Consider the following 26,672-nt stretch of genomic DNA (forward strand, 5'->3'; position numbering starts at 1 on the left):
GTAACAACTAGCGGGAAATGGACAGGAATGCATTTAAAATTCACTATGAGGTAAAGAAATTTGTCTTGGACCCAGCACCTCACGTGTAGATTCAGGGGATAAGTAATAAAGATGAATACAAAAAGCCCAACAAAAACAATGGCCACAAACATCCCCAAATTGATGAAAACATTAATCTATGTATCTAAGTAAAACCCCAAATAGAATAAAGAATAAATTTCAAAATTTTGTAAAAGTTAAGACAAAATCTTGACAGCAGTTAACAAAAAAAATGACTTATTTACAGGAGAACAACAATAAAATTAAACAGCAGACTTTCCATCTGAAAAGAGACCGAAAGGCAATGGAATAATCTAGTCAAAGGGATGAGAGAAAATAAATGCCAACCAAGAACTCTGTATCTAGAAAAACTGTCCTTCAAAATGAAGGCAACAGAGAACAGGGGACACAACTTTACAATGGAGAAAATGGACAAACACAACACTGGCCACATAATCAAGGTCAACATCATCAGTGAAACTCATGCATGTACCCCTGATATGATGTGTTAAGAACAGCACATCACCTCTGTGATGCCTACAAGCCCATAACTCCCATCTAGCCATGAGAATAACATCAAACAAATTGAGGGACATTCTGGAAACACTCTACCATCATTTCTCAAAACTCTTAAAAGTCATTAAAAATGAGGAAAATCTGAGACCAGAGGAGGTTAAGGAGACTTGATGACTAAATGCAATGTAGCATCTTGAAAAAGAAAAAGGACATGTGGGAAAACTAGTGAAATCTGAAAAAAAGGGTCAAGTTTAGATAATAGTAATGTACCAATGTTAACTCTTTAGTTGGAACAAATATACCATATAAATGTAAGATGTTTACAATAAAGGAAATTGATGAGGGCTATATGGGAACTCTCTACACGGTTTTGCAACTTTTCTATAAATATAAAGCCATTCTAAAATTTAACTTTCATTTTAGAAATTTCAATAGATGGGTTTAACAGGAAAAAAAATTAGTAAACTAAGGACAGATTAATAGAAAATATCTTATGGAAGGTCAGAGAGAAAAAGAAAGTAAAATACAAAAAAAAAAAAAAGAGCCTAGCAAACATATACACAGTGAAAATGTTAACAGAGACTATAATAGAGACTCTTGAAGGAGAGAAAAGACAGAATAGGACAGAAACAATGTATTAATATAATATAAATCAACAATGGCTGAGAATTTTCCAAAATTGATGAAAGACATCAAACTACAGATCTAACAAGCAGGGAGGGAGGGAGGAAAGGGGAGGAAGGAAAAAGGTATGAAAGAAAGAAGAAAGGAAGGAAAAATACTCCTCAGCATATTCTAAGATGCTGAAAACCAAAGGATTAAAAAAGAAAAATGCAAAACTATCCAGAAGGAAAAAACCTCCTTTTTTTCCCCCCAAAAAGAACAACACTAACACTGACAGCTTTAATCTCAACAAAATGAGAACAACCAGAAAAATGACAGAATTGTGTCTTTAAAGTATGGAAAGAATTATCGCCAACCTAGAATTCTACACCCAGCACACCTATCTTCCAAAAGTAAAGGAAAAACGAAAACATTTTCAGACCAAAAAATAAAAGAGAATTGTCATATACCCAAAAAACCCTTGAAATCTATATGCCTTTATATCTATTGACATGAAAAGAAGCTTCTGAGTACTGCTAAGTGAAAATAACATCTAAATAATACCACTTACATAAAACTGTGCATATAAATCAATATACACAGGATACTCTGCTAAGATTTTGATCTTATCACAAAAGAGTAGCAGTGATATTCTTTTTGCTATTCTCCAAAGTGGTTTTAAATATAGAATGACATACTTAAATATACAATACCAAGTGAAAAACACAGATTAAAATAATCGTATGTGTGTATTTAATATGTATGTAAATGTATATCCAAAGAAGAAATAACAGAAGGCAAAATATTAACAACAGCTTTGTGAGCGTTGTGGAATATGAGCACATACTGCCTTTTTTACATTTTAGTATGCTTTCCACATTGTATTAATAAGTATTATTCCCAATTTAAAAATGCTATTTTTGTAAAAACCCCAAGGTCACTTAAAAACTATATCATAATAACTGCACAGATATCACTGTTACATAAAATTAACTTTCAGCAAACTGTCACACAGGTTTGTGAAAGTCAGCTCTATTTAGTACAAAATTCTCAAAATCTATCGTTATACCTAAAGAAAAAATGCAAGGCAACTGTTATAATAACACCTCTGTCATTACCAACATAATTTGTTTTTAAAAGCAAAAATATTTCATCAAAGACTGTTTTTGGCAGAGTAAGTTAAATGGGAGTTAGCTTTCATGGAGCATATCCACAAGCTTGATTTAAAAACAAGCTTGTCATCATTCATTAAGCTCTTGTACACCACTTGTTTCACAGCTATATTATCTCTAATTTTCAAAGCAACAGTGAAATGTAAGTATAATTATCCACATTTTTTAAGGCATACATTGCTTTCCAATTGTTACCAATTTGAAAGTAAAGTATTTGAGAAGTGAGGTCGAAAAAAGGTAACATTTACTGACATAAATAATGAATAATGACAAGATGCTAGGCACTATACTGGATATTTCATGTTATCTGACTTTTCCTCATGAAAATTCTGCAATTTAGATTAAGAAATTAAAGCTCAGCTAATAATTAAGTAGCAGAGCTATAATTAAGACCATAAAATAATTCCAGAGCTCAGGCACTTTACCATTAACACAAAGTTGTTATTACTAATTTGAGAAGCTTCTGAATATATTTTCCTATTAATGAGTAATAATTATTCTAGTTAACATAGCCAGCAACAGCATCTTTTGCAACTGGCAAAGGATGAATGATCCTATATTCTCTACAAAACAAACAATATTTCAAAATTTGCAAAAAGAACAAGCTCTATGTCTTAGCAGAGTCCATTACTATGACTGCAAATTAAGCAACCATGTGTCTCACTGCTGTTAACTGAATGGTACCCTCTAGTGGCATCACTGAGCACCAAGAATAATTAGTACTATTAAAATTACCATCATCAAAAATACATCACTTCATTAATTAAATTCATACTGCACTAACAAAATTTGTTAACAGAAAATTTGAAATAACTGCCTCACATTACACACACACACACACATTCATTTTTCCTCCTTACCTAAAGACCTGCAGACTGAAATGGTTGCCTCCTCTAGGAGCTTCAACTCAGTACTAGAAAAAGAGAAGAAAGGTAATTAATAACTATAACACTAGTCATGTTCCTAGCTATAACACTAATCATAATCCACCTGCAATGCAGGAGACCCCAGTTCAATTTCTGGATTGGGAAGATCCCCTGGAGAAAGGAAAGGCTACCCACTCCAGTATTCTGGCCTGGAGAATTTCATGGACTGTATAGTCCATGGGGTCGCAAAGAGCTGGATATGACTGAGCAACTTTCACTTTCAATCATGTTCATACTAACCAGTTAAAGCAATATATAACAATAAACATAAGAAAAACAACTCAGAAGGAAAATACAGTGTACAGTGGTAAACAATAACATCAGCAAAATAAAGCTTCTATTCTCAATGTAATTAGAAAATTTACTATAATTCTCAACATGAGACTCCTAAAAAAAAGCAATTGGGGCACCTTGCCTTTTAGGTATTGAGGCAGAGAAGAGAGGCAGGACTGGAGGGACTTACAGAAAAATTCAAACAAGGTATTCCCAAGCACAGAGCACAAGGCAGGAGACTCATGTGCCCAGCTCCAAGGGAAGTACTTATTACAGGATTAAACTTTAGATAAATGCCATTATTTTTTATAATACTTTCAAACAGTTCAACAACACTGAAAAAGAAACAAAGCAAGAGGCAAAACACATATATAAACCCCAATAATTTATAAATATATAGAAAAACTGGGGCAGATGCAAACTGAAACAGAGACAGGTGGCATAGACAGAGACAGACATAAACCTCTTAGAGTTAAAAAGGAGGGAAGCTTCATGACAGTGGATTCAGCAACGGTTTCTTACATGTGACACCAAAAACACAGGCATCAAAAGAAAACAAATGGACTACTTCAAAATTAAAACCTTTTGCATATCAAGGGATACTATCAACAGAGTGAAAAGTCAACCCAACCAAATGAAAGAAAATATTTGCAAATCATATACCTGATAAGGCATTAATATCCAAAATACATTTTTTTAAAACTCTGACTCAACAACAACAACAAAAAAAACCAATTTAAATATCTGCAAAGGATTCAGATTTGGGAGATTTTATGTCTCCAAAGACATAAAAACAGCCACCAGGTGTAAGAAAAGAGATGTTCAATATCACTAGTCATTTAGAGAAATGCAAATCAAAACCACAATGAATATTATTTCACATCCATTAAGACGGTGTTATTTTTAAAAAAGAGAAGGAAAAGAAAAGAAAATGAAAAAAAAAGTGTTGGAGGGTATGAAGAGAAGCCGGGACACTTGTGTACTGCTGATGGTTATGTAAAATGGAGCATGTGCTGTGAAAAAGAGTATGCCAATTTTTCAAAAAATCAAAAACAGAACTACCATATGATCCAGCAGTTCCATTTCTGGGTATACATACACCCAAAAGGATTAAAGGCACGGAGTCGGAGAGATACTTGTACAGTGAGATACACAGCAGCACTATTCACAACAGCCAAAAGGTAGAAGCAACACAATGTCCACCAATGGATGAATGATGGCACAAAATATGGTACATGCATATAATGGAATATTATTCGGCCTTAAAAAGGAAAATTCTGACACATGCTACAACATGGATGTACACTGAAGACATTATGGTAAGTGAAATAAGCCAGTCACAAAAAGACAAATATTATATGACTCCACATATATAAGGTTCCTAGAGTAGGCAGCCCATAGAGACAAAGTAGAAAGGTGGTTGCTGTTGGTGTGCCTGGGAACAGTGAAGTGGGGAGCAGGGAGATGGCAAGCTGTTATGTGGTGGGTATGGAGTTTCAGTTGGGGAAGATGAAAAGTTCCCGAGATGGACAGTGGAGATAATTAAACAACAATGTGAACGTACTTATATCACAGAAGTGAACACTTAGAAATGGTTAAAATGATAAATTTTATGTTGTATGTATTCTGCCACAATAAAAAAAAAGTGCATTCCAATCCAACTACTTACCAGCTGTGTAACCTTGGGATCATTTAACTTTTAGCTTTCTCATACATAAAACAGAAATTATTAAAAAAAAAAAAAAAAAAGTACCTGCCTCAAAAGGTGTTGTTATTATTAAATTATGTAATATAGCACTTAGAACAGTGCCTGGCACAAAGTAAAACCTCAATGATAGCTACTACTGATGCCAAAATGCAGTACTTTTTTCCCTGTTAATAAATAAAAATAATGCTTTCCATTTGTGTAACATAAAAACTTTAAAGTTTTTCAAAGCCCTTTCAAATTTATTAGCACATGAAAACCTCTTCACGTTTTGAGCAGGACAGTTACAAACCCTATTTTAATAGATAAGCAAACAGGCTTCCAAGGAGTTTAAGTAATATTCCAGCAATCAGTAGTCGAGGAAGAACAAGAACCAGCCTTTACAGCCTGGTGACTGGTTTGAAAATGTTGTTCTTTTCTGCCAATACACATGGCACACGGCGAATCCTCCACATGGGCAACTCTTTCAGGGCGAGCTGGGAAATCCCTACCTCCCAGGGTGCTCCGCTGTTGCTGCTGAAGCATATTTTGACAAGAACAATCCCTAAGTACTGACGCCTTTGAGAAGAAAATTTTAGAGAAACTATGGAAGAAAATGGATTGCTTTAACTGTTTCTAGAACTATGCTGTCCAATATGGTAACGACTAGCTACACATAGTGACTGACCACTTGAAATGTGACCAATCCAAACCGAGATGCACTGGAATACAAAATACATCCCGGATTTCAAAGATTTTTCAAAAAACAGAAAATACTTCTTTATTAGTCCTTATGTTCATGAAACTGTAACTTTGGGGATATGTTGAGCCAAATAAAATATACTTTCAAAATGAATTTCACCTGTTTCATTTTACATTTTTAATGTGGCTACTAGAAAACTTCACATACATGCCAGTCTAACCTTTTACATCTATTAAAGCTACTCCAGAAGTCAGTATCATGCATAAGAAGTGTTGTACATACACACAAAGCTATAACTAACTACTTCAGTGAATATGCTATTACCTTAAGAATCTCAAATTATATTCATATTCAAAGATAAATATTTTTTCAAAGTAAATCTTTTAAGTTTTATCTAAGATTGAAAAAACTTTAGCCAAAATTACCTAGAAATGATTCTACAGTCAACTGTTCATATGTCCCTGGTCTTTATCCCTGCATTAGGTATTTCTGGAGTCTCTGCCCACCACACACTATCTGTCTGCTGTCCTCTCTTCCCTTTCCTCTACAGTCCCACCTACTTACTCCTCAGGGGTGAGCAGAGGCAGACAGGCTCGTTCAGCCTGACCTCACTCCCTGGCCAGAGCTGACTAGATCAGAGTCTAAGCTATGCCAGAGTCTTAGGGAATTTGGAATTGAGATGGAAAGACAGGTTATCCACATGGCTGGAAACGGGCTGCCAAGCTGAGGGTTACAGGAAGCCATCCTCTATCCATGGAGTGGCAGAGATAAACAAATAGGACACTCAGGATTCCTCTAGCCTTCTAATTCTTGGGGCCAGTTCTTCCTGAAGCCTAGCTGTGTTTCTGGGATTCTACGAGACAGCCCTGTCTCTTCATCACATAAGCCCCTTCCTTCTACTGACATACGCTAAATCAAATTGATCTTTGCTAATAACCACAAGACTTCTAATTAATAAATCACTGTGGTCAGATTTAATAATATACATTAGTAGTTGGCAAGAAGTAGGAACTATGAATTACTCAGTTTATGGGTTACTTGGGCAAAAAATAAAAGTAAGGAGGTATAAAATGCAAAAGATTGTAAAGAGTTTTACGAGGTTAATAACTAGACCACATGTATAAAATCTGTTTCACTGGTACTTCTACTTTCTTCAGTCAATAACACTCTCTTAAAACCAGCTGGAACCAAGAGCTTCAATTATACACATGTGGCTATAACCTTCAAAAGCTTCAGAATTTACTTGTTCAACAAACACTGCCTGGGTGCCCAGGACATGCCGAGCCCCGTGAAAGATGCTGTCTCTGCCTCCAGGCGACACACTGGAGTGAAGAAGCCGACTCTCTGGTGCAGAGCAAGTACAGAGATCAAACCCAGCCCTACGCATGAGCTTGCGGGAGGTGCGCCCAACCCACCCTACAAGCAGTCAAGAAAGGCATCCCGGAAGAAGTAACTGCCGAAGGAGGGAAGAGAAGGCAGCTAGGCAGACAGAAAGGGAAGGCTTTCAAGACACAAGGAATGTGTATGCAAAGGCATGGCAGTCACAGACAGCCTGGGAGGTTCTGGGAAGCAGAGGTTAGTCAACACTGAAGAACAGTAAACTAACTGCAAGTCTGGAGAAATATACCAGATGGCTGGAGTACAGAGTTCAGTTTCTCAACTCACTCTCAACAGAAAGGTATTGAGTGTTCCCAAAACAAAAACCAAAACAAGGTTCTGGTTTCTTTTGAATACAGTATTAGCCTGAAAAAAGAATTAATACCAACATGTATCAGTGAGGATGGTTTGGATACCATTTCCTCCAGGAAACCACCTCTGATCACCTAATAAACCCTGGTAAGAAGCCTGGTTTCTATCCCAAAAGCACTCAATCATGAAACTGAGCACCCTGTATCAAGACAAACCAGTTATCTATCTACGTCCCCCGCTAGACGGGGGGCTCCTGGCTTATCACCACATTCCCAGCCTGGTTCAAATCAGGCACTTAATAAAAATGCACCGAATCAATGAAAGCCTTTTGTCAGACACTTAAGAGGACAAAATTAATTCCTTCCCCATCCCTCAGGAAACACTTCACATTCTCTAGATTTCAAGGCAATGCCCATCTCCAAGTTTAATTTTTTATTAAAATATTTTTAAAGACACCTTTGTTGTTGTTGTTCAGACACTAATTCGGGTCCGATCTTTGCGACTCCACGGACTGCAGCATGCCAGGCTTCCCTGTCCTTCACTATCTCCCAGATTTGCTCAAACTCATGTCCACTGAGTTGGTGATACCATTCAATTATCTCATCCTGTTATCTTTTCTCCTCCTGCCTTCAGTCTTTCCCACCATCAGGGTCTTTTCCGATGAGTTGGCTGTTCCCACCAGGTGGCCAAAGTGTTGGAGCTTCAGCTTCAGCATCAGTCCTTCCAATGACTATTCAGGGTTGATTTCCTTCAGGATTGACTGGTTTGGTCTCCTTGCAGTGGTAGAGACACCCTCAAGAGTCTTCTCCAGCACAATTCAAAACCAGATTTGTTCCCAAACGTAAAATAATATATCTTTTTGAAGCAGGCTGGTTTCTTGGTCACTATCCCACCTTTGTTGGAAAGCTCTGTCTGGTGGTGAGCCGGCCAGCACTGCCATTCTGTGATTAGGCCCCTAGGGCCTGGGTCCCCTACAGATGGCCATGATCTAACACAGCTTATACCCAGCCACCACATCTCCTCAAAAATCACCACCACAGGTCAGAGTCTTGAACGTCCAGACTATAAGCTCCGTGAGAAGAGAGAAAGTGTCTCATTCACCCGTGGTTTCCCCCACCATGCCTGATACAGTGGCTCAGCCAGAAGAAAAACACATGACAGTTATCTATGAAATTAAGGATTTACAGAGCTCTGTTTGTTGCATTTTCTGCACTCTGAAGTGTTATTTCTACAAAGGAAATCAGCCAGGGACACCCTTGCCAAAAGCAACACACTGATTGTTATAATAGAATTCCTTTCCTCCCATCCTCCAATTTTCTCAACTTCTTGGAACATTTTAAGAATAATCTTCTTTCCCATTTGCTTGATTTAGAGCTAAAAAGGGGTGGTAAGCAACTGGTGTGGTTGGTAACTGCTGCCGTGCGTTACAGGCATCTATGCACACTACCGTTGAGTTAAACAAATGAGCTCAGATGTTCTGGCAGCAGGCAACTAACAAATCATCATTTGCAGTAAATAAAAGTAAAACTCATCTGCAAAATATGCCAATGTTTCCAAGACAATTACAATTAGAAACTGAACACTGTTTCTGAAAGCAACAATGCTTCTGGGGCACCGGAAGCATACAATAGCGGGGCAAAGCAGCAGCAGTCAAATGCTCACATCAATACAGATTAAATAAGTTAACATCACACAGAGGTCTTCAAACTTCCTGTATACATTAACTTCACAAACAGATCAATCTGAAAAATGTCATTAATGGGAGACTAGGAACGAATACTGAAAACTAGTCATCCCAAGCAAACATTTGCTAAGCGAACTAAACTCTAGATAAACAATCCTATTGATCCAAGGATCAGGTGTGGCTCTGTCTGAAGCAATCCCTGTATGTGACAGCAGACCAGGCTCCTCCTTCTCAGAGCGCTATCACTCCAGCAGCAACATAACCAGATGGATTCACAGAACAGGAATCTCAGTTTTACAGGTGACATCCCAGTGGACAACGGGACTGAGGGGACTGAAGGGACTGAAGAGCCCTGCTCGAGAATCTGTCACGCCCATGGGAATATTTGAAACTGATCTAGGGCTTTTTCCAGTTTTAAGAACCTCCACTGGCTTTCCTGAAGATAATTCAGCAAGGGAGTGGTTATCAAGGTTTTCACAACTTCAGGGCAGTTCTTCAAACATTACCACAGCCATTTCTGGGCTATATCCTAAGTCTATCCCCTTCTCTGCTCTGATTTCATGAAGACTGTCCCTCGGAAGAGAACTGTCATCAACACCAACCTCTCATTCTCTACCCATACCAGTGAGAGTTTCCACAACAAAAGCCCCACTGAGTATCAGTAACACGGCTAGACGACTTCTAAGTTATGTCTCAAATAATCACTGTCATCTCTGCCACCTCTGCTGAGTGCACCAACATTCACCATGAGAAAGTCAAGTACGTGGGGAGAGTAGGTAGCAGAGAAGATTTGCAAGGTTAAACAAAAGCAAAAGAGAGAACTTTAATGCCACCTTAAGGAGTTTGGATTTTATCCTACATAAAATAGGAAACCAATAAACAGATACTCAAAAATATACACTAACAAAACTCTTAATAGCAGCAGCAAAGTGCTTCAGGTATATGATGGTTAAATGTCTTCAATCATCCTCAGATTTTTAGCAAAAGACAAAAAGATAATGTGACCAGCAACAACAATAATAATAATGCCTCTAGTAGTACAAAACCACAATGAGGTATCATTTCACACCAGTCAGAATGGCTGCTATCCAAAAGTCTACAAGCAATAAATGCTGGAGAGGGTGTGGAGAAAAGGGAACCCTCTTACACTGTTGGTGGGAATGCAAACTAGTACAGCCACTATGGAGAACAGTGTGGAGATTCCTTAAAAAACTGGGAATAGAACTGCCATATGACCCAGCAATCCCACTGCTGGGCATATACACCGAGGAAACCAGAATTGAAAGAGACGCGTGTACCCCAATGTTCATCGCAGCACTGTTTACAATAGCCAGGACATGGAAGCAACCTAGATGTCCATCAGCAGACGAATGGATAAGGAAGCTGTGGTACATATACACAATGGAATATTACTCAGCCATTAAAAAAAATACATTTGAATCGGTTCTACTGAGATGGATGAAACTGGAGCCCATTATACAGAGTGAAGTAAGCCAGAAAGAAAAACAACAATACAGTATACTAATGCATATATATGGAATTTGAAAGATGGTAACGATAACCCTATATGCGAGACAGAATAAGAGACACAGATGCATGGAACAATTTTATGGACTCTGAGGGAGAAGGTGAGGGTGGGACGTTCTGGGAGAATGGCATTGAGACATGTGTATTGTCATATGTGAAACAGAGCACCATTCCATGTTCGATGCATGTGACAAGGGCTCAGGGCCGGGGCAACGGGATGATCCAGAAGGATGGGATGGGGAGGGAGGTGGGTGGGGGGTCCGGGAAGGGGAACACATGTAAACCCATGGCTGATTCATGTCAATGTATGGCAAAAACTATTACAATATTGTAAAGTAATTAGCCCCCAACTAAAATAAATAAATTTATAAAAAAAAAAAATAATAAAATAAAGCCTAACCATGTGCTCACCCAACAATCACTATAACTGACCAGTGTTGCCCACTGTTGGGCCAGTAAACTTGGATAAACCACTAACTATTATGAGAGCAGAACTCAGGCAAGTACAATTATCTTTAAAAATTCTAGTTTAATTCCACTAAAATAATACACCAAATTGGAACACTAGGAAGAAATAGCAATGGAAATAATATGGATGACTCCATAGCCACTAGATTCACAGGCTGGTCACTTTCAATTCTTATACTTCAAGTGTGCTACCTCTTAATTTAACTATTACTATCAATTAACAAACTCATTCTGGCACAATGGATATCCAACCATTTCCATTAGTGAAGACAACGTACGCTCCCATATAATGGAAAATTCCAAAGCCATATATTTCAATTCCAGCTTCCTCATTCCAACTGGTAGGACTGGCCAAGATACTTAATTTGAGCATCTCAGTTTCCTCACATGTAACATGAAGGTAAGAATGCGACCATCTGATAGGATAGTTGTGAGGGCTATACAATAATGAACTTAGAAAGTACAGGTTTTCGTGTGAACAGAAGTTTTTATTTCTTTGAGATAAATGCTTAAGAGTGCAATTCACACTACACAGAAAGTACTCAGCACTCAGCTCCACATACTCAACAACAAATCGAAACAAATCCATGAGTGTTAAACTGTCAACTTTGTATTTATTTATTTCTTAATGCATCTTATAAGTAATTTGCCAATCTTCACCTTTCTTCTCTCTACAGGGCACAGGGGAAGTATACAGCATAATGCAGTAATTTTTGAAGTAGTTCTACATTTTGAAATAGCATCAAAACAGCTATGTCAAACAATGGTAGATGATCTTTGATTTTATTTCCATTAATATGTTACTACAGTAGAATCACAATCCCAGTGGATTACAAAGGAAATCAATATTCCTTATTCATCTAGCAAAACTTCTCAGTATTAAGCGATGTTTAATAAGTGGCAGAAAAGAAACTTAAATCAAGGCAATTTTTCTTTTTCAAAAAGGAAATTGATTTTTATTTGTTATTGCAAAAATGAACTATGCTAAAACCACCATGAGGTAACGCTATACACCTATCAGAGCTGTTAAAATAAACAAGAGTGATAGCATCAAATGCAGGCAAGGATTTAGAGAAACTGGATATCACATACATTACTCATGAGAATGTAAAATGATACAGCCACTCTGGACAACAGTTTTGGCAGTTTTGTATAAAACTAAACATTTACCGCATAACCCAGTAATTGCACTCTTAAGCATTTATCTCAAAGAAATAAAAACTTAAGTTCACACAAAAACCTGTACAAAAACCTGTACGCAAATGTTCATGAAGATTTATTCATAAAAACCAAAAACTGGAAACAATCCAGATGTCCTTCAACAGGTCACTGTTTAAACAAACTATAGTATATACACAACAGAATACTACTCAGCAAAAAAAAAAAAAAAGGAGTAAACTATGATATACACAACAACTTGAACAGAACTCAAGGATACCATGCTGAGTGAAAGAGCCAATCTCAAAATGTTACATAGTGTATGATTCTAAATAACCTTCCTGAAATAACAAAATTATAGAGACAGAAAACTGATTAGTGGCTGCCAAGGTTTAGAGATGGGGAAGGTAGAAACAATGAATGAACCTATTTTTTAGGGCAGGAATAGAGATGCAGAGGTAGAGAACGGCCATGCAGACAAAGGGCCGGGGAAAGGGAGGGTGGGATGAATTGGGAAGTTGGGATTGACATACATACACTACCATGTGTAAAACAGATAGCTAGCGGGCAGCTGCTGTAAGGCCAAGGAGCTCAGCTCGGCACTCTGCGGTGACCTATAGGGGTGGGATGGGGGTCCCATCTAAAGGGGTGGGATGGGAGTGCTTAGAAGGAGGTCCAAGAGGGGGGGGATATATGTATGACATGTAGCTGATTCACTTCATTGTACAGCAGAGACTAACACAACACTGCAAAGCATTATATTCCAATAAAACAAAAACAGGTGTGGCTATGAAGGGAAAGCACAAGGGAGCCTTGCCAGGACGAAACAGTGATGCATCTAGACTGTGGTGGTGTTTAACATGTGAAACAATTGTCCAGAGCTCTACATGGCTTCCCAAGTGGCTCAGGGATAAAGAATCTGCCTGCCAAGCAGGAGACACAGGTTCCATCCCTGGGCTGGGAAGATCCCCTGGAGAAGGAAATGGCAACCCACTCCAGTATTCTTGTCTGGGAAATTTCATGAACAGAGGAGCCTGGCAGGCTACAGTCCACGGAGATGCAAAAGAGTCGGACACCATTTAGTGATTAAACAACTACTACATGCACATGCAAATGACTGCACTAATTGCTGAACTCTCAATAATCTTTGAGGCTTATACCAATGTCAGTTTCCTGGTTTGGGTACTGAACTAAGAGTTACAAAAGATGATACCATTGGGGGAAACAGGGAAAGATGCAAGAAATCTCTCTGTACTATTTTTTTTTTGCAACTTCTTATGAATCTATAATTACTTCAAAATAACAAGTTAAAAATCATAAAAATAAAGCTATAAAAACTTAAACAGAAAAAAAAACTTAAACAGAAGAATTATATAAATATATACATTTTTAAAATTCATATATATAAAACACAGTCTTGCTTAAACGAGATTATACTATATGAATGATTTTATAACTGACTTTAACCACTTAACATGCTGTGGATTTTTCTGTATCCATAAACACTCATTATTAATGCCTGTATATTGTTCCAGTGTGCAGATGCACCATTTTTATTTGCTTGTTCATTCATCACATCTGCTTACTGGCACTTAGATTGTCAGCAATTTTCAATTATCATAAACATTGCTACCAATGTCTTTACATATATATCTCTCTACATACATTTCTTAACTTGTCCAATCATCTCCTTAACATAAATTCTAGAAGTGGAATTGCTAGATCAATGACATTTCTGTTCTGGTGAATACTGCAAATTGCACTCCAGAAAGATCTAACCAATTACCATTCTCACCAAAATGCATAACTGTGGCTTAACCCACAAATATTCCTAATCTGCAAAATTACAAACCCAGATCTTTTGACACCAAATCCAATGATTTTTATATTCAGATAAGCAGATGTTGACAGTAAGCAAGCATAAGAACCTTCATGACAAATTCAGATTTTTTTTTTTCCCCTTAAAATGGCCTATGGAGAGGAACTCATAAAGGATGCAACATCTAACTGGCAAATTATCATGCCACTGCAATTTTTTTTTAAGTTCTATTCAATACCACGTAAAATCATTCACTGTACCAGGCAGTCAACTTTTGTATTAGCTAACGTGGAGGTGGGGCACATCAAGAACCACTGTACAGAGTTTACAACTTCTCTGGATTTAAACTCTGAATTACAATCCTGACATGGCAAACAACTCTGGCCTTAATTTGAAGAACAGTATCGTGAAGAGGATACTGAAATGCTCGATTGTGATAGAAAATGAAGAAACTTAGCAAATACAAAGTAAAAAATAGTGGATACAGCAAACTCGGCTCTGAGACAACCGAGCTAGAGGGGTGGGATGGGGGGTGGGGTGGGAGGGAGGCTCAAGAGAGAGGGAATATATGTATACTTATGGGTGATTCATGCTGTTGTATGGCAGAAATAAAACACTGTAAAGCAATTATCCTCCAATTAAAAATGTTTGAAAACTGGATATTTTTTCATTATAAAGAGATGATCAATTGTATTACCCCCTTATGCAGAAAATGTGTCCAGATGTCATCAGCCACAATTTACAAAGTGACAGAAGAAAATAAAAACAACCCTGGCCTTGATGATTAGATCTGCTCTCCACCACAACCTCAGGGAGACCCTGCCATTAGCTTGTATATGAAAATAAAAAGACCAGAGCTCAGTGTTACAGCATACATCCCTTCATTCATCAACAGAGTACCACTGTCAGATGGCAAGCAGTTTTCCAAAAGTGACAAATAAAACAAGAAGGAACATTTGTTGGTAGGGGAAAAAAGCTAATTTCATATGAAGCCTGTAGTTCAAGAATTCAAGTGTCCACAACCAAAATAAATATATAAAATGGGTCATCTAGTGAACTCAGTATCTATTCCTGATAATTGTCACACGTATTCCTGACTGGAGAATTCCATGGACAGACAAGACTGGCAGGCTACAGTCCGAAGGGTCGCAAAGAGTCGGACACAACTGAGCAACTAATACTTTACTCAAAAATATATATGAGTTATTTACAATATCTCAGTCAGCTGGTATAACAAGTCAGACAGGCTACACTCAGCCAGTAAAATACTCATCACTAGAGTTAACAGAAACTGCATACTTAGGCTGGTAACTGATGACCTATGACCTACATCACAGGGCCAACATACAGCCTCAGAAGGAACTGTTTGTGGTCCTTCAGGCAATTTCCCATCCAACATATTTTTTCTTTTTTGACTTTCTCTTTTCTATCAACCCATGTGTCTCATTCTTCATCTGTCCACACTTTGAATTTTTAACAAACATAAGAGTGACAGAAACAGAGAAACTAAGTAACTTAGGTCACAAAATAAGAATGTGTGCTTAGTTGCTCAGTTGTGTTGACTCTTTGCCATGGACTGCAGCCCACCAGGCTCCTCTGTCCATGGGGATTCTCCAGGCAAGAATACTGGAGTGGGTTGCCATGCCCTCCTCCAGGGGATCTTCCCAATCCAGGGATCAAACCCAAGTCTCCCGCATTGCAGGCAGATTCTTTACCATCTGAGTCACCAGGGAAGTCCACGTAATACACTTTCAATATGAATATTTAGCTACATTTTTATTAAGGCAAACCTACATAACATCAACCTAGAACATTACAAGTAACTAATCAGAGTTTCCATATATACCTAAATGAAGTTGTCATAGATGTATTATCCATTATAAAAATTATATCTGTTATGATTTAAATCATTTAAAAATTATGTGAATGACAAAGAAGTAGAAGAAAACAGAAAAATTAAGTCTAATAAGGAAAGTGGTAAGAAGCTAGGAAATCATAAACTATAGTTTGGTAAGAAAGCTAAAATTTTAAACTACATATTCCCTAACTCACAGCTTTCAGTAATTTAAACTGGTTTTATTTTGCTTTTAAGCACACCAATCTCATATATGAATCTCAATAACGAAAGATGGTAAACTCATAGTTCAAATCTTTTAATGAAAAGCAGATGGGCAGAAAATTGTGGAGGAGAGATTTATTCATAGATTTCTGACACTGATTTGCTAAACAATTTAAGTAGCTATGAGGTTCATAAAATAAACTTGAAAATTCTTAAGTCTTTTTCACTGAAAATTCCACTATAAAATGATGTCAAAATTGACACTTTATATTAATAGTGTCATTTTCAGCCCACAGCATATATTCTCCAACAGATTGTATGTTTGTCAGTTTAAGACGCAACCTAAGTAAAATCAACAAGTAACCATTCAGAAAAGTATAGAAGCACTTCTAAAGACATTTCCTCCCTTACCTTAGCAAAGAGAAAATTACAGAAATCATTCACAAAACTAACAAGAATCAGCCCATTCAGTGGTTAAACTGTGGGAACGTTAAGGTTTTAAAAGAGTCTATTCATAGGAAAAAGTCAAAGGATAAAAACTGCATATAAATTTATTATAGCACTTTTTAATGCACCAAGTAGAACCAAAAAGTATTTATATTCATGTGATTCACAGACAATCCTATATGCTGTCATTCAACTGCCAAAATGAAAGAACCATAACTATTAAAATGTCAAAATTTCAGCAACTACCACGCAAGATCATAAAGCATTTTTTTTTCCTCAAGAAAGCAACAGAAAAAATGACTTAAAAATTCAGATTGCAACCAATGCAGTGAGAAAAGGAAAGAAGGGTACACTTGGAGCAAAACTCATTTTCTCCCTTACTTTAATGCTTTAAACAGTATTAGTTGTCTTCCCCCACTCAAGCTTTTAGTTTAAGGGAGCGATCAACCCTGAACAAACTCAAGCGTCTTTTCAAATGATTCTGCATAGAAAAGTATATAAATAAAACAAAGGGGAACAAAGGTTTTGACTCAAGATGTAAAAACTGAGCTTCTTTTGGTTCCTCAACTTGGGAAAATAAGATGCAAAAAATAGTCTCAAATTATTTATTCCCTTAGAAAAATGGCCAAGTACACTATCTTGGTCACCATTCAAGTGAACATATGATGAAAAAACCAGAGTTTAGGAAAACGTTTAGGAGTTATCCCAGGCCCACCTTAATGACAGAAGAGATTGTTTCAACTTGAGAAGCTCTAATAAAATCGTACATAAAGTGGGCCAAAGAGAATAAAAATACGAAAGCAGAGACAGGCATCAAAAATTCAAAGAAAAAAAAATGTACAATCACTTAATAGTTTCTGTCAGTTAAAAACTTGTGACCTAATTTAGTAAAAAAGTCTCTTTTTCCTGTTTCTCAATTGAGGAAACAGATCAAGAAATTCTGAGAAAGGATCATTCTGGCAGCTCCCCTTAAACAGAGAAGACACACTCCACTTGAGGCAAGGTTATCCGTCAATATTAATTGTAAATAATATATTTATTACATTCATATTGTAAATAATGGCACTCAAAGTATGTGTTTTTACAAACCTCACTTTGAAAGTGCTTGAAAACGTGAGTATATAAACCTGGGGATTCTTTTCTTGAAGATGAGCATCTATAAGTTCATGTTGCATCTCTTTAGCCATTATTTGAAGCTCAGACAGTGATCAGTCTATACTTCCAAATGGAGACCATCTAGCATGCTAGCCAACAGAATTCATCTTTGGAGATACATAAAGCTGGTTTGAATCTGGTCCATGCTAGCTACTAGCCATGTGACTTGGGAAAACCTTCCCAAGCCTGTTTCCTGACAGGTAGGAATATTAATAGTACCAACTTCACAGACTTGATGTGAGAACTAGACAAGGAAACGTACCTAAGGCAATGACCCCAGCACCTGGCACATACCATGTACTCAATAAATAACTGCTAATTTAACGCTCATGTTTATATCAGTCCAGTCTCTTAGGAGAATGAACATATCCTTTATAATGCAAAGAGGATCCCTGAAAAAAGAAAATCAAGAGAGGGAACCAGAACCTAACAATGCTGAAGAGAAATGAGAGGCATTTATTTAAAAGAAATATAAAAAGTACCACAAACTGATATTTAAAAAAACATTATGCAATGTGGGAAATACATACAATGGATATTATTCATCCTAAAAAGAAAAGAAATTCTGATGTATGCTAACTAGAACATGAATGAACCTTGAAAATATTATGCTAAGTGAAAAAGGCCAGACACAAAAAGATAAATATTAAACAATTCCATTTATACATGGTACCGAGCATAGGCAAATTCACAGAGACAAAAAGCAGAGTACAGATTACCGTGGTCTGGGAAGTGGGGGAATAGGGAGTTTAATGTGTACAGTTTCTGTTTGAGATGATGGAAAGTTCTGGAAATGGAGAGCAGTGATCACTGTAAAACACTGGCAATGTACTTAATGCCACCGCATCATACGCTTAACAATGGCTAAACTGAGAAGAAAAATGGCTAAAATTGTAAGTTTTATATTATGTAAATGATAACCACAATAAACAAACTATGTGAGTAAAACCTTTCCACATTATAGGAGAGTTAATAAATTACAGCAGACTAGACTAAATTCCCAAATACCAACATGAAAGCATGCTCGTCTCTGGAATATCACACAGCACAAAAAATCTTTGCCATGGCCAAAAGTCCTTTGTAATTTGTTTCCTTGCTCACTGCTCTGCCACACTGGCCCTTTTGCTATTTCTCTAACATGCAGAACGCAGTCCTGCCTCAAGTCTGTTACACTTGCTGTTCCTTCTACCTGATGGAACACTCTTTCCCCAGAACATACAGGGCTCCCTGATTTCACTCACATCTGCTTAAATGCTGCTTCCCCAAGACCCTCTGGCTAAAGAAGTCTCCTACTGGCATTTGCTCCCATTCGACCACTCTCCATGAGCTTGCTCTGCTTCATTTTTCAGAAACGATGCATTCCATTTCTTTACTTGTTTAGTGCCTATCTCTTCCACTAAAATATAAGCAGCATGAGGACAGGAACTTTGTCCCTCATGTTCACTACAAAGTTTTCCTTTGTAGTAAAAACAGTGCCTAACAAACGGGAGGCGTACAATAAGAGAGCCCACATGCCACAACTACTGAGCCGACACACCACAACTAGGGAGTTGGTGCACCACAATGAAAGACCCCACATGATGCAACTAAGACCCAATGCAAACAAATAAATTTTTTTTTTAAGTATGGAAAAATATACCAAAATATCAAAAGTGGTTATCTCTATGTGATGAGGATACACTGTTATTTTCCCTTTTGTTTCTGTATTTTCCAACTTTTATACAATGAAAGATTTGTGTGATTAAAAAAAAAAAAAAAGACTGTTTTACCAGCAAATCAACTACTAAGAACTCACTCTAGTTACACAGTTAGTGAAATGAAACTTGCCCAGTCGTGTCCGACTCTTTGCAACCCCATGGACTATACAGTCCATGGAATTCTCCAGGCAAGAATACTGGAGTGGATAGCCTTCCCCTTCTCCAGGGGATCTTCCCAACCCAGGAATCAAACCCAGGTCTCCCGCATTGCGGGCAGATTCTTTACCAGCTGAGCCACAAGGGAAGCCCAAGAATACCAGAGTGGTTAGCCTATCCCTTCTCCAGGGGTTCTTCCCGACCCAGGAATCGAACCGGGGCCTCCTGCATTGCAGACTGATTCTTTACTATCTGAGCTATCAAGGAAGCCCTGATATACATTAGGGATAGCACAAAGACTTGGCTGCAATGAAGTTCATCATAGTTTTACATTTAATCAAGAAAAATATGAAACAACCAAAACGTTCAACAATATAAGTTATGGACATCTATAAGACAAAATATTCTATAATCACTTAAAATTATGTGATGTGGAAGCAATGACATGAGGAACATGTGAGTTAAAGAAACAATGGGTGGAATATGGTGCAAGCATTTTTAAATGAGAGAACTGACAAGATATACACCAAAAGTCAACAACAGTTACTTCGGATTAGTATTATTATCTTTTTTTGCCTTCCTTGAGCTTTTCTGTATTTAAAGGTACTAAAAATGAACATGCATTACTTTGGTACTGAGAAAAAATGAGCTTAGTGATTGTGTGACTGTGCCAAAAGCTGCCTTCTCGCCTTATTTGAGCACCATCTAGTGCTCAGTATACATAATACAATTTTCATTATGCAATAAAGGTTTCTAAAAAGTAGGCTTTATAAAAAGGACATTGACAAATATTACTATACTCGGTGTTTGGCCTAATTTTTAAAATAGTTGAACGATTAATTCAAAAGAGTCATACAATTTTCAATCAGAGAATAAAACAGTCATAAGAAAATTGGTTAAATCTGTGCTGCTTATTTTCAACCCTCAAGTATTTTACAGTAACTCTCAAGACAGAGCCCTTGATCTTTTAAATTAATGGGAAAGAAGAGGAAAGTGAGACACTTTATGTGCATTATGATCTTTCTCCTCCCTACAAATCTACATGGTAGGTAATATCATTGCCATTTTACAGAAGAGTCAACAAGCTCGGTGAGATTAAGGGGCTTGCCTATGTTTCCCACGTGGCTCAATGGTAAAGAATCGCCTGCCAACGCAGGAGGTGCAAGGGATTTCGGTGTGGTCCCTAGGTCGGGAAGAGCCCTTGGAGGAGAAAACAGCAGCCTCCTCTGGTATTCTTGCCTGGAGAATCCCACAGACAGAGGAGTCTGATGGATTACAGTCCATGGGGTCACAAAGAGTCAGACATGACTGAACACACATGCACACACTCTAAATTCACAAAGCTAATAAGCAGCAGAGCTGAGGTGCAAGACAAAGTCAGTCTGACTCCAAAATTTTTGCTCCCCCAATCATGTTCTGCTGTTTCTATTCTCTATACTTTGCCCACTTTTTGGCAAAATGATTCTCATTCTTGGTAAGCATACAAGGTATCACTACACTGCTCAGCACTGCTCTCAAATCTAGAAAGCTAAGCTCATTCAGTGTTAATGCTCTAATCAAATATCAATTTAAAATAAAAGCTTTTGGCAATCTACTCCATTATTTTTGTCTGGGTAATCCCATGGAAAGAGCAGTCTAGAAAGCTATACAGTCCATGGGGTCATGAAAGAGTCAGACACAACTTAGCAACTAAACAAAAACAGTTTTGGAAAGCATCCTTTTTTTAGCTGAGACGTAGATATCAGTTTTTAAGTATCTGTTTCATATCTTTGTTGTTTACACATTACATGAAATACATTTAGGGATTTACTGCAAATCTGTGGATTACAAAGTCAAGAAACAGCGTTTAGACATAGTCCAATTGTGCATGTCTATTCTTAATCAACGTCAACTTTTTTTCTTTATTACAATGCGTGAAGTTTAAACTGTGAAGTATCAAAGTTGCCTCATATTTTAGTCTCCGTTTCACATCTTTCAACTTTGCTTCATTTTCATGTTCTAATATTCTAAATACTGCATTTTCTTAGTTAACTTGTTTCTCTCTCTCTATCACTAGCGTGCATGAACCACAAAATGGTGCCTGGCGTGTTAGTAAACGTTTGTTGACTTTTCAATCTACCACTCACTCTACCCCAAAGAAAACTCCTTAAAATAATGCTTTCACCAAATCCACTCAACAAGAACCCACTAGGAATCACAATTCTAATCCTCAGCTTTCTAACAAGTGTACCAAAAATGGGTGACACGTGGACAGATTTTGATCTTTCCAGTCAGTCCTCTGTGGTCAAAGGACCCTCTGAGCTGCCAGGCCATCAGATGTAACCAGCCTTATCGGTTATCAAAAAACAAGAAATACGTGTGGAAGCACTATCAGTGCTCCATAAAGTCTCTTCCTGACCTGTTAACACTTGTTTCTCATGCCCTGCCAACATGAACTGGAAGAATTAATGGAAGTCATTTTACCATCCTTTACTCACAGGATAGAAATCACTTCTACCATACATATAAGGCTATTGCTGTATTATATGTAATAGGAAAACACTGGAAGCAATCCAAATGGTAAAAGTAAATGGCTATATGAATTCTGATACCTTCAGCAATCAATAGACACTTCAGTTTCTTCCATTTCTTGGCTACTGTAAATATGCTGCAATGGACATAGGGGTTCATGTATCTCATTTTCTTTTTCTTTGGAAAAATACCCAGAAGGGCAATAGCTGGACTGTATGGTAGTTCTATTTTTAATATTTTGAGAAAACTCCATACTTTTTTCCATAGTGATTTTGTTGTTGTTGTTCAGTTGCTAAGTTGTGTCTGACTCTTGCAACCCCATAAACTGTAGCACGCCAGGCTTCCCTGTCCTTCACCATCTCCCAGAGTTTGCTCAAACTCATGTCCATTGAGTCAGTGATGCTATCCTACCATCTCACCCTCTATCATCCCCTTCTCCTCCTGCCTTCAATCTTTCCCAGCAACAGGGTCTTTTCCAATGAGTCAGCTCTTTGTCTCAGGTGGCCAAAGCATTGGAGCTTCAGCTTCAGCATCAGTCCTTCCAATGAATAGTCAGGGTTGATTTCCTTTAGGATTGACAGGTTTGATCTTCTTGCAGTGCAAGGAACTCTCAACAGTCTTCTCCAGCACCACAATTCGACTTTACCAATTTACATTCCTGCCAACAGTGCACAAGGGTTTCCTTTCCACCAGATCCTCACCAACACGTATTTGTTGTCTTTTTGACCAACTCAATGGACATGAGTTTCAGTAAACTCTGGGAGTTGGTGATGGACAGTGAGGCCTGGCATGCTGCAGTCCGTGGGGTCGCAAAGAGTCGGACACAACTGAGTGATTGAATTGAACTGAACTGATGATTGCCATTCTGACAGATGTGAGGTAGTATCTCACTGTGGTTTTAATCTGCATTTCCCTGATGATCAGTGGTACTGAATATCTTTTCATGTGTCCAATGGGTATTTGTATGCCTTCTTCGGAAAAATGTGTATCCAGGTTCTCTACCCATTTTTTTTAATCTGGTTGCTTTTTTTCTTTTTTAATGTTAAGATGTATGAGTTCTTTATTCATTTTGGATATTAATTCCTCATCAGATACATTGTTTGCAAATATCTTCACCCACTCTATAGACTGCCTTTTCATTTTCTCAATGGTTTCCATTGCTCTACAAAAGCTTTTTGGTTTGATGGAGTCCCACTAGTCTATTTGTGCTTTTGTTTATCTTGCCTGAGGAGACATATACAAAAAATACTGCTAACAGCAATGTCAAAGAACATATACTACCCATGTTATCTTCTAGGAGTTTTATGGTTTCAGGTCTTATGTCAAGTATTTAATCCATTTTATTTTTGTACATAGTGTTAAAGAATGCTCTAATTTCATTCTTTTACATGCCATTGTCCAGTCTTACCAGCACCACTTCCTGAAGAGATTTTCTTTTCTCTACTGTATATTCTTGCCTCCTCTGTTGTAGACTAACTGAAGGTAAGTGCATGGGTTTATTTCTAGGTTCTCAATTCTGTTCCACTGATCTCTGTTTTTGTGCCAGTACCATGCTATTTTGATCACTGTAGTTTTGTAGTATAGTTTGAAATCAGAGCATGTGATATCTCCAGTTTTGTTGTTCTTTCTCAAGATATTTTTGGCTCTTTAGGGTCTTGTGTGTTTCCATACAAAATGCCATTGGTATTTTGATAAGGATTGCACTATATCTATAGAATGCCTTTAGGAGTATGATCTTTTTAACAACATTAATTCTTCCAATCTATGACCAGGGTATACCTTTCCATTTGTTTGTGTTGTCTTCAAGTTCTTCCATCAGTGTCTTATAGTTTTCTGAGTATACATCTTTTACCTCCTTGTTTAGATTTATTCCCAAATATTTTTGACACAATTTTAAATAGGATTATTCTCTTAATTTCTATTTGATAGTTCATTGTTAGTGTACAGAAACACAACAGATTTCTGTATACTAATTTTGTAACCTCCAACTTTACTGAACTCATTTATTAGTTCTAATAGTTTTTTGGTGGTATCTTTAGAATCTTCTATACATAGTATCATATCATCTGCAAAGAGTGACAGTTCTACTTCTTCCTTTCCAAGCTGGACACCTTTAATTTCTTTTTCTTGTGTGACTGCTCTGGTTAAGACTTCTAATACTCTGTTGAGCAAAATAGTGGACAATAGTGGACAGCTTTGTCTTGTTCCTGATCTTAGAGCAAATGCTTTCAACTTTTCACTACAGAGTAGGATGTTAGATGTGGGCCTGTCATATATTGAGGTATGTTCCCTTTATATCTACACTTTGTTGAGGGTTTTTTTTTTTAATCATAAATGGATGTTGAATTTTGTCAGTTTTTCTGCATCTACTGAGATGATCATATGCTTTGGTCTTCAATATGCTAATATGGTATATCATATTGATTTGTGGATATTGAATCATCCTTGTGTCCCTGGGATGAATCCCAACTGATCATGATGTATGATCCTTTTAATGTATTACTGAATTTAGTTTGCTAATATTTTGTTGATAATTTTTGCATCAGTGGTATTTGCCTGTAATTTTCTTTTTTGTGTGTGGTCTTTATCTGCTTTTGGTATCTGGGTGACACTGGTCTCATAGAATGAGTTCAAAAGTGTTCCTTCCTCTGCAGTTTTTTGGAATAGCTTGAGAAGAGTAGGTGTTATTTCTTCCTTAAATGTTTGGGAGAATTCACTTGTGAAGCCATCTGGTCCTGGACTTTTGTTTTTTGGGAGCTTTATGATTCAGTTCAGTTCAGTCGCTCAGTCGTGTCTGACTCTTTGCGACCCCAGGAATTGCAGCACGCCAGGCCTCTCTGTCCATCACCAACTCCCGGAGTCTACCCAAACTCATGTCCATCGAGTTGGTGATGCCATCCAACCATCCCATCCTCTGTCGTCCCCTTCTCCTCCCGCCCCCAATCCTACCCAGCATTAGGGTCTTTTCCAATGAGTCAACCCTTCGCATGAGGTGGCCAAAGTATTGGAGTTTCAGCTTCAACATCAGACCTTCCAATGAACACCCAGGATTGATCTCTTTTAGGATGGATTGATTACTGATTCAATTTCATTACTGGTAACCAATCTGCTCATATTCTTGATTTATTCCTAAATCGGTCTTGGAAGATTGTATAACCTAGGAATTAATCCATTTTTTCTTGAAATCGTATCATGCAATATGAGACTAGAGATCAGCTACAAGAAAAAAAAACCAACAGAAAACCTCAAAGGTGTAGATGGTAAACAATATGCTACTAAGTAACTACTAGGTAACTGAAGAAATCAGAAAAAAAAAAAACCTGGAAACAAATGAAAAAAGAAACACAATGATCCAAAACCTATGGGATGCAACAAAAGCAGTTCTAAGAGGGAAGTTTATAGAGATAAAAGCCTATCCCAAGAAACAACAAAAACCTCAAACAATCTAACTTTATGCCTAAATGAATTATAAAAAGAAGCAAAACCCAAAGTTAGTAAACAGAAACAATAAAGATCAGGGCAGAAATAAATGAAACAGAGACTAAAACAGCAGAAAAGATCAATGAAACCAAGAGCTGATTCTTTGAAAAAATAAACAAAACTAATAAACCTTTAGCCAGACTCACCAAGAAAAAGAGGACTCATATAAATTAGAAATGAAAAGGTAATTACAACTGATAGCACAGAAATACAAAGTATTATAAGAGATTACTATGAACAATTATATGCCAATAAAACGGACAGGGCTGAAGAGTTTAGTCGAATATTGTTTACCCTCCATACATTTGGAGTTTTCTGTAGTTTTCTTTCTTCTTGTAACTGATCTGTAGTCTCATATTGCTTGATATGATTTCAATCTTCTTAAATTTACTAAGACTTATTCTGTGGCCTGCCATGTGATCTATCCTGGAGAATGTTCCATTTGCACTTGAGTGTGTATTCTCATGCTTTTAGATGGAATGTTTATATGTTTGGATGTATGTGTGTATGTATATATATGTATCAATCATCTGGTCTAATGTGTCATTTGGACCAGGGTTTCCTTACAAATTTTCTGTCTGGATGATCTGTCCACTGATATAAGTGGGGTGTTAAAAGTCTCCCACTTTTACTGTGTTACGTTAATTTTTCCCTTTATGTTTGTTAACTGCTTTATGTATTTAGGTGTTCTTATATTGGATACATAATACTTACAACTGTTGTATCTTCTTGTACTGATCCTTTGATCATTATGTAATGTCTCTCATTACAGTTTTTGTTTTAAAGTCTATTTTGTCTGATGTAAGTATTGTTAACCCTGCTTTCTGTCTCCATTTGCATGGGAAAACTTTTCCATCCTCTCACTTTCAGTCTGTGTCTTTAGATCTGAAATGAGTCTCTTGCAGG

General features: G+C 37.3%; 1 protein-coding gene across 18 annotated transcripts in view; it reads right to left on the minus strand.

The window, feature by feature from the left end:
- Nucleotides 1-26,672, minus strand: part of DYM (dymeclin) — a 384,258-nt gene that overhangs the window by 329,245 nt on the left and 28,341 nt on the right. For 17 of the 18 annotated variants that reach the window (XR_014074652.1, XM_081561989.1, XM_081561982.1 and 14 more), the window contains one exon: nt 3,191-3,243. The exons of the other annotated variant lie outside the window; for it this stretch is intronic. Coding sequence is in view for 16 of the 17 variants with exons in the window: in XM_081561989.1 (XP_081418115.1) it covers nt 3,191-3,243 (53 nt within the window). In the remaining variant the exon portion in view is untranslated. The remainder of the gene's footprint in view (nt 1-3,190; nt 3,244-26,672) is intronic. 18 annotated transcript variants of the gene reach the window in all.

Source organism: Giraffa tippelskirchi, chromosome 14 (assembly GCF_054371585.1).
Source record: "Giraffa tippelskirchi isolate mGirTip1 chromosome 14, T2T-mGirTip1v1.2.pri, whole genome shotgun sequence".
Lineage (NCBI taxonomy): Eukaryota > Metazoa > Chordata > Mammalia > Artiodactyla > Giraffidae > Giraffa > Giraffa tippelskirchi.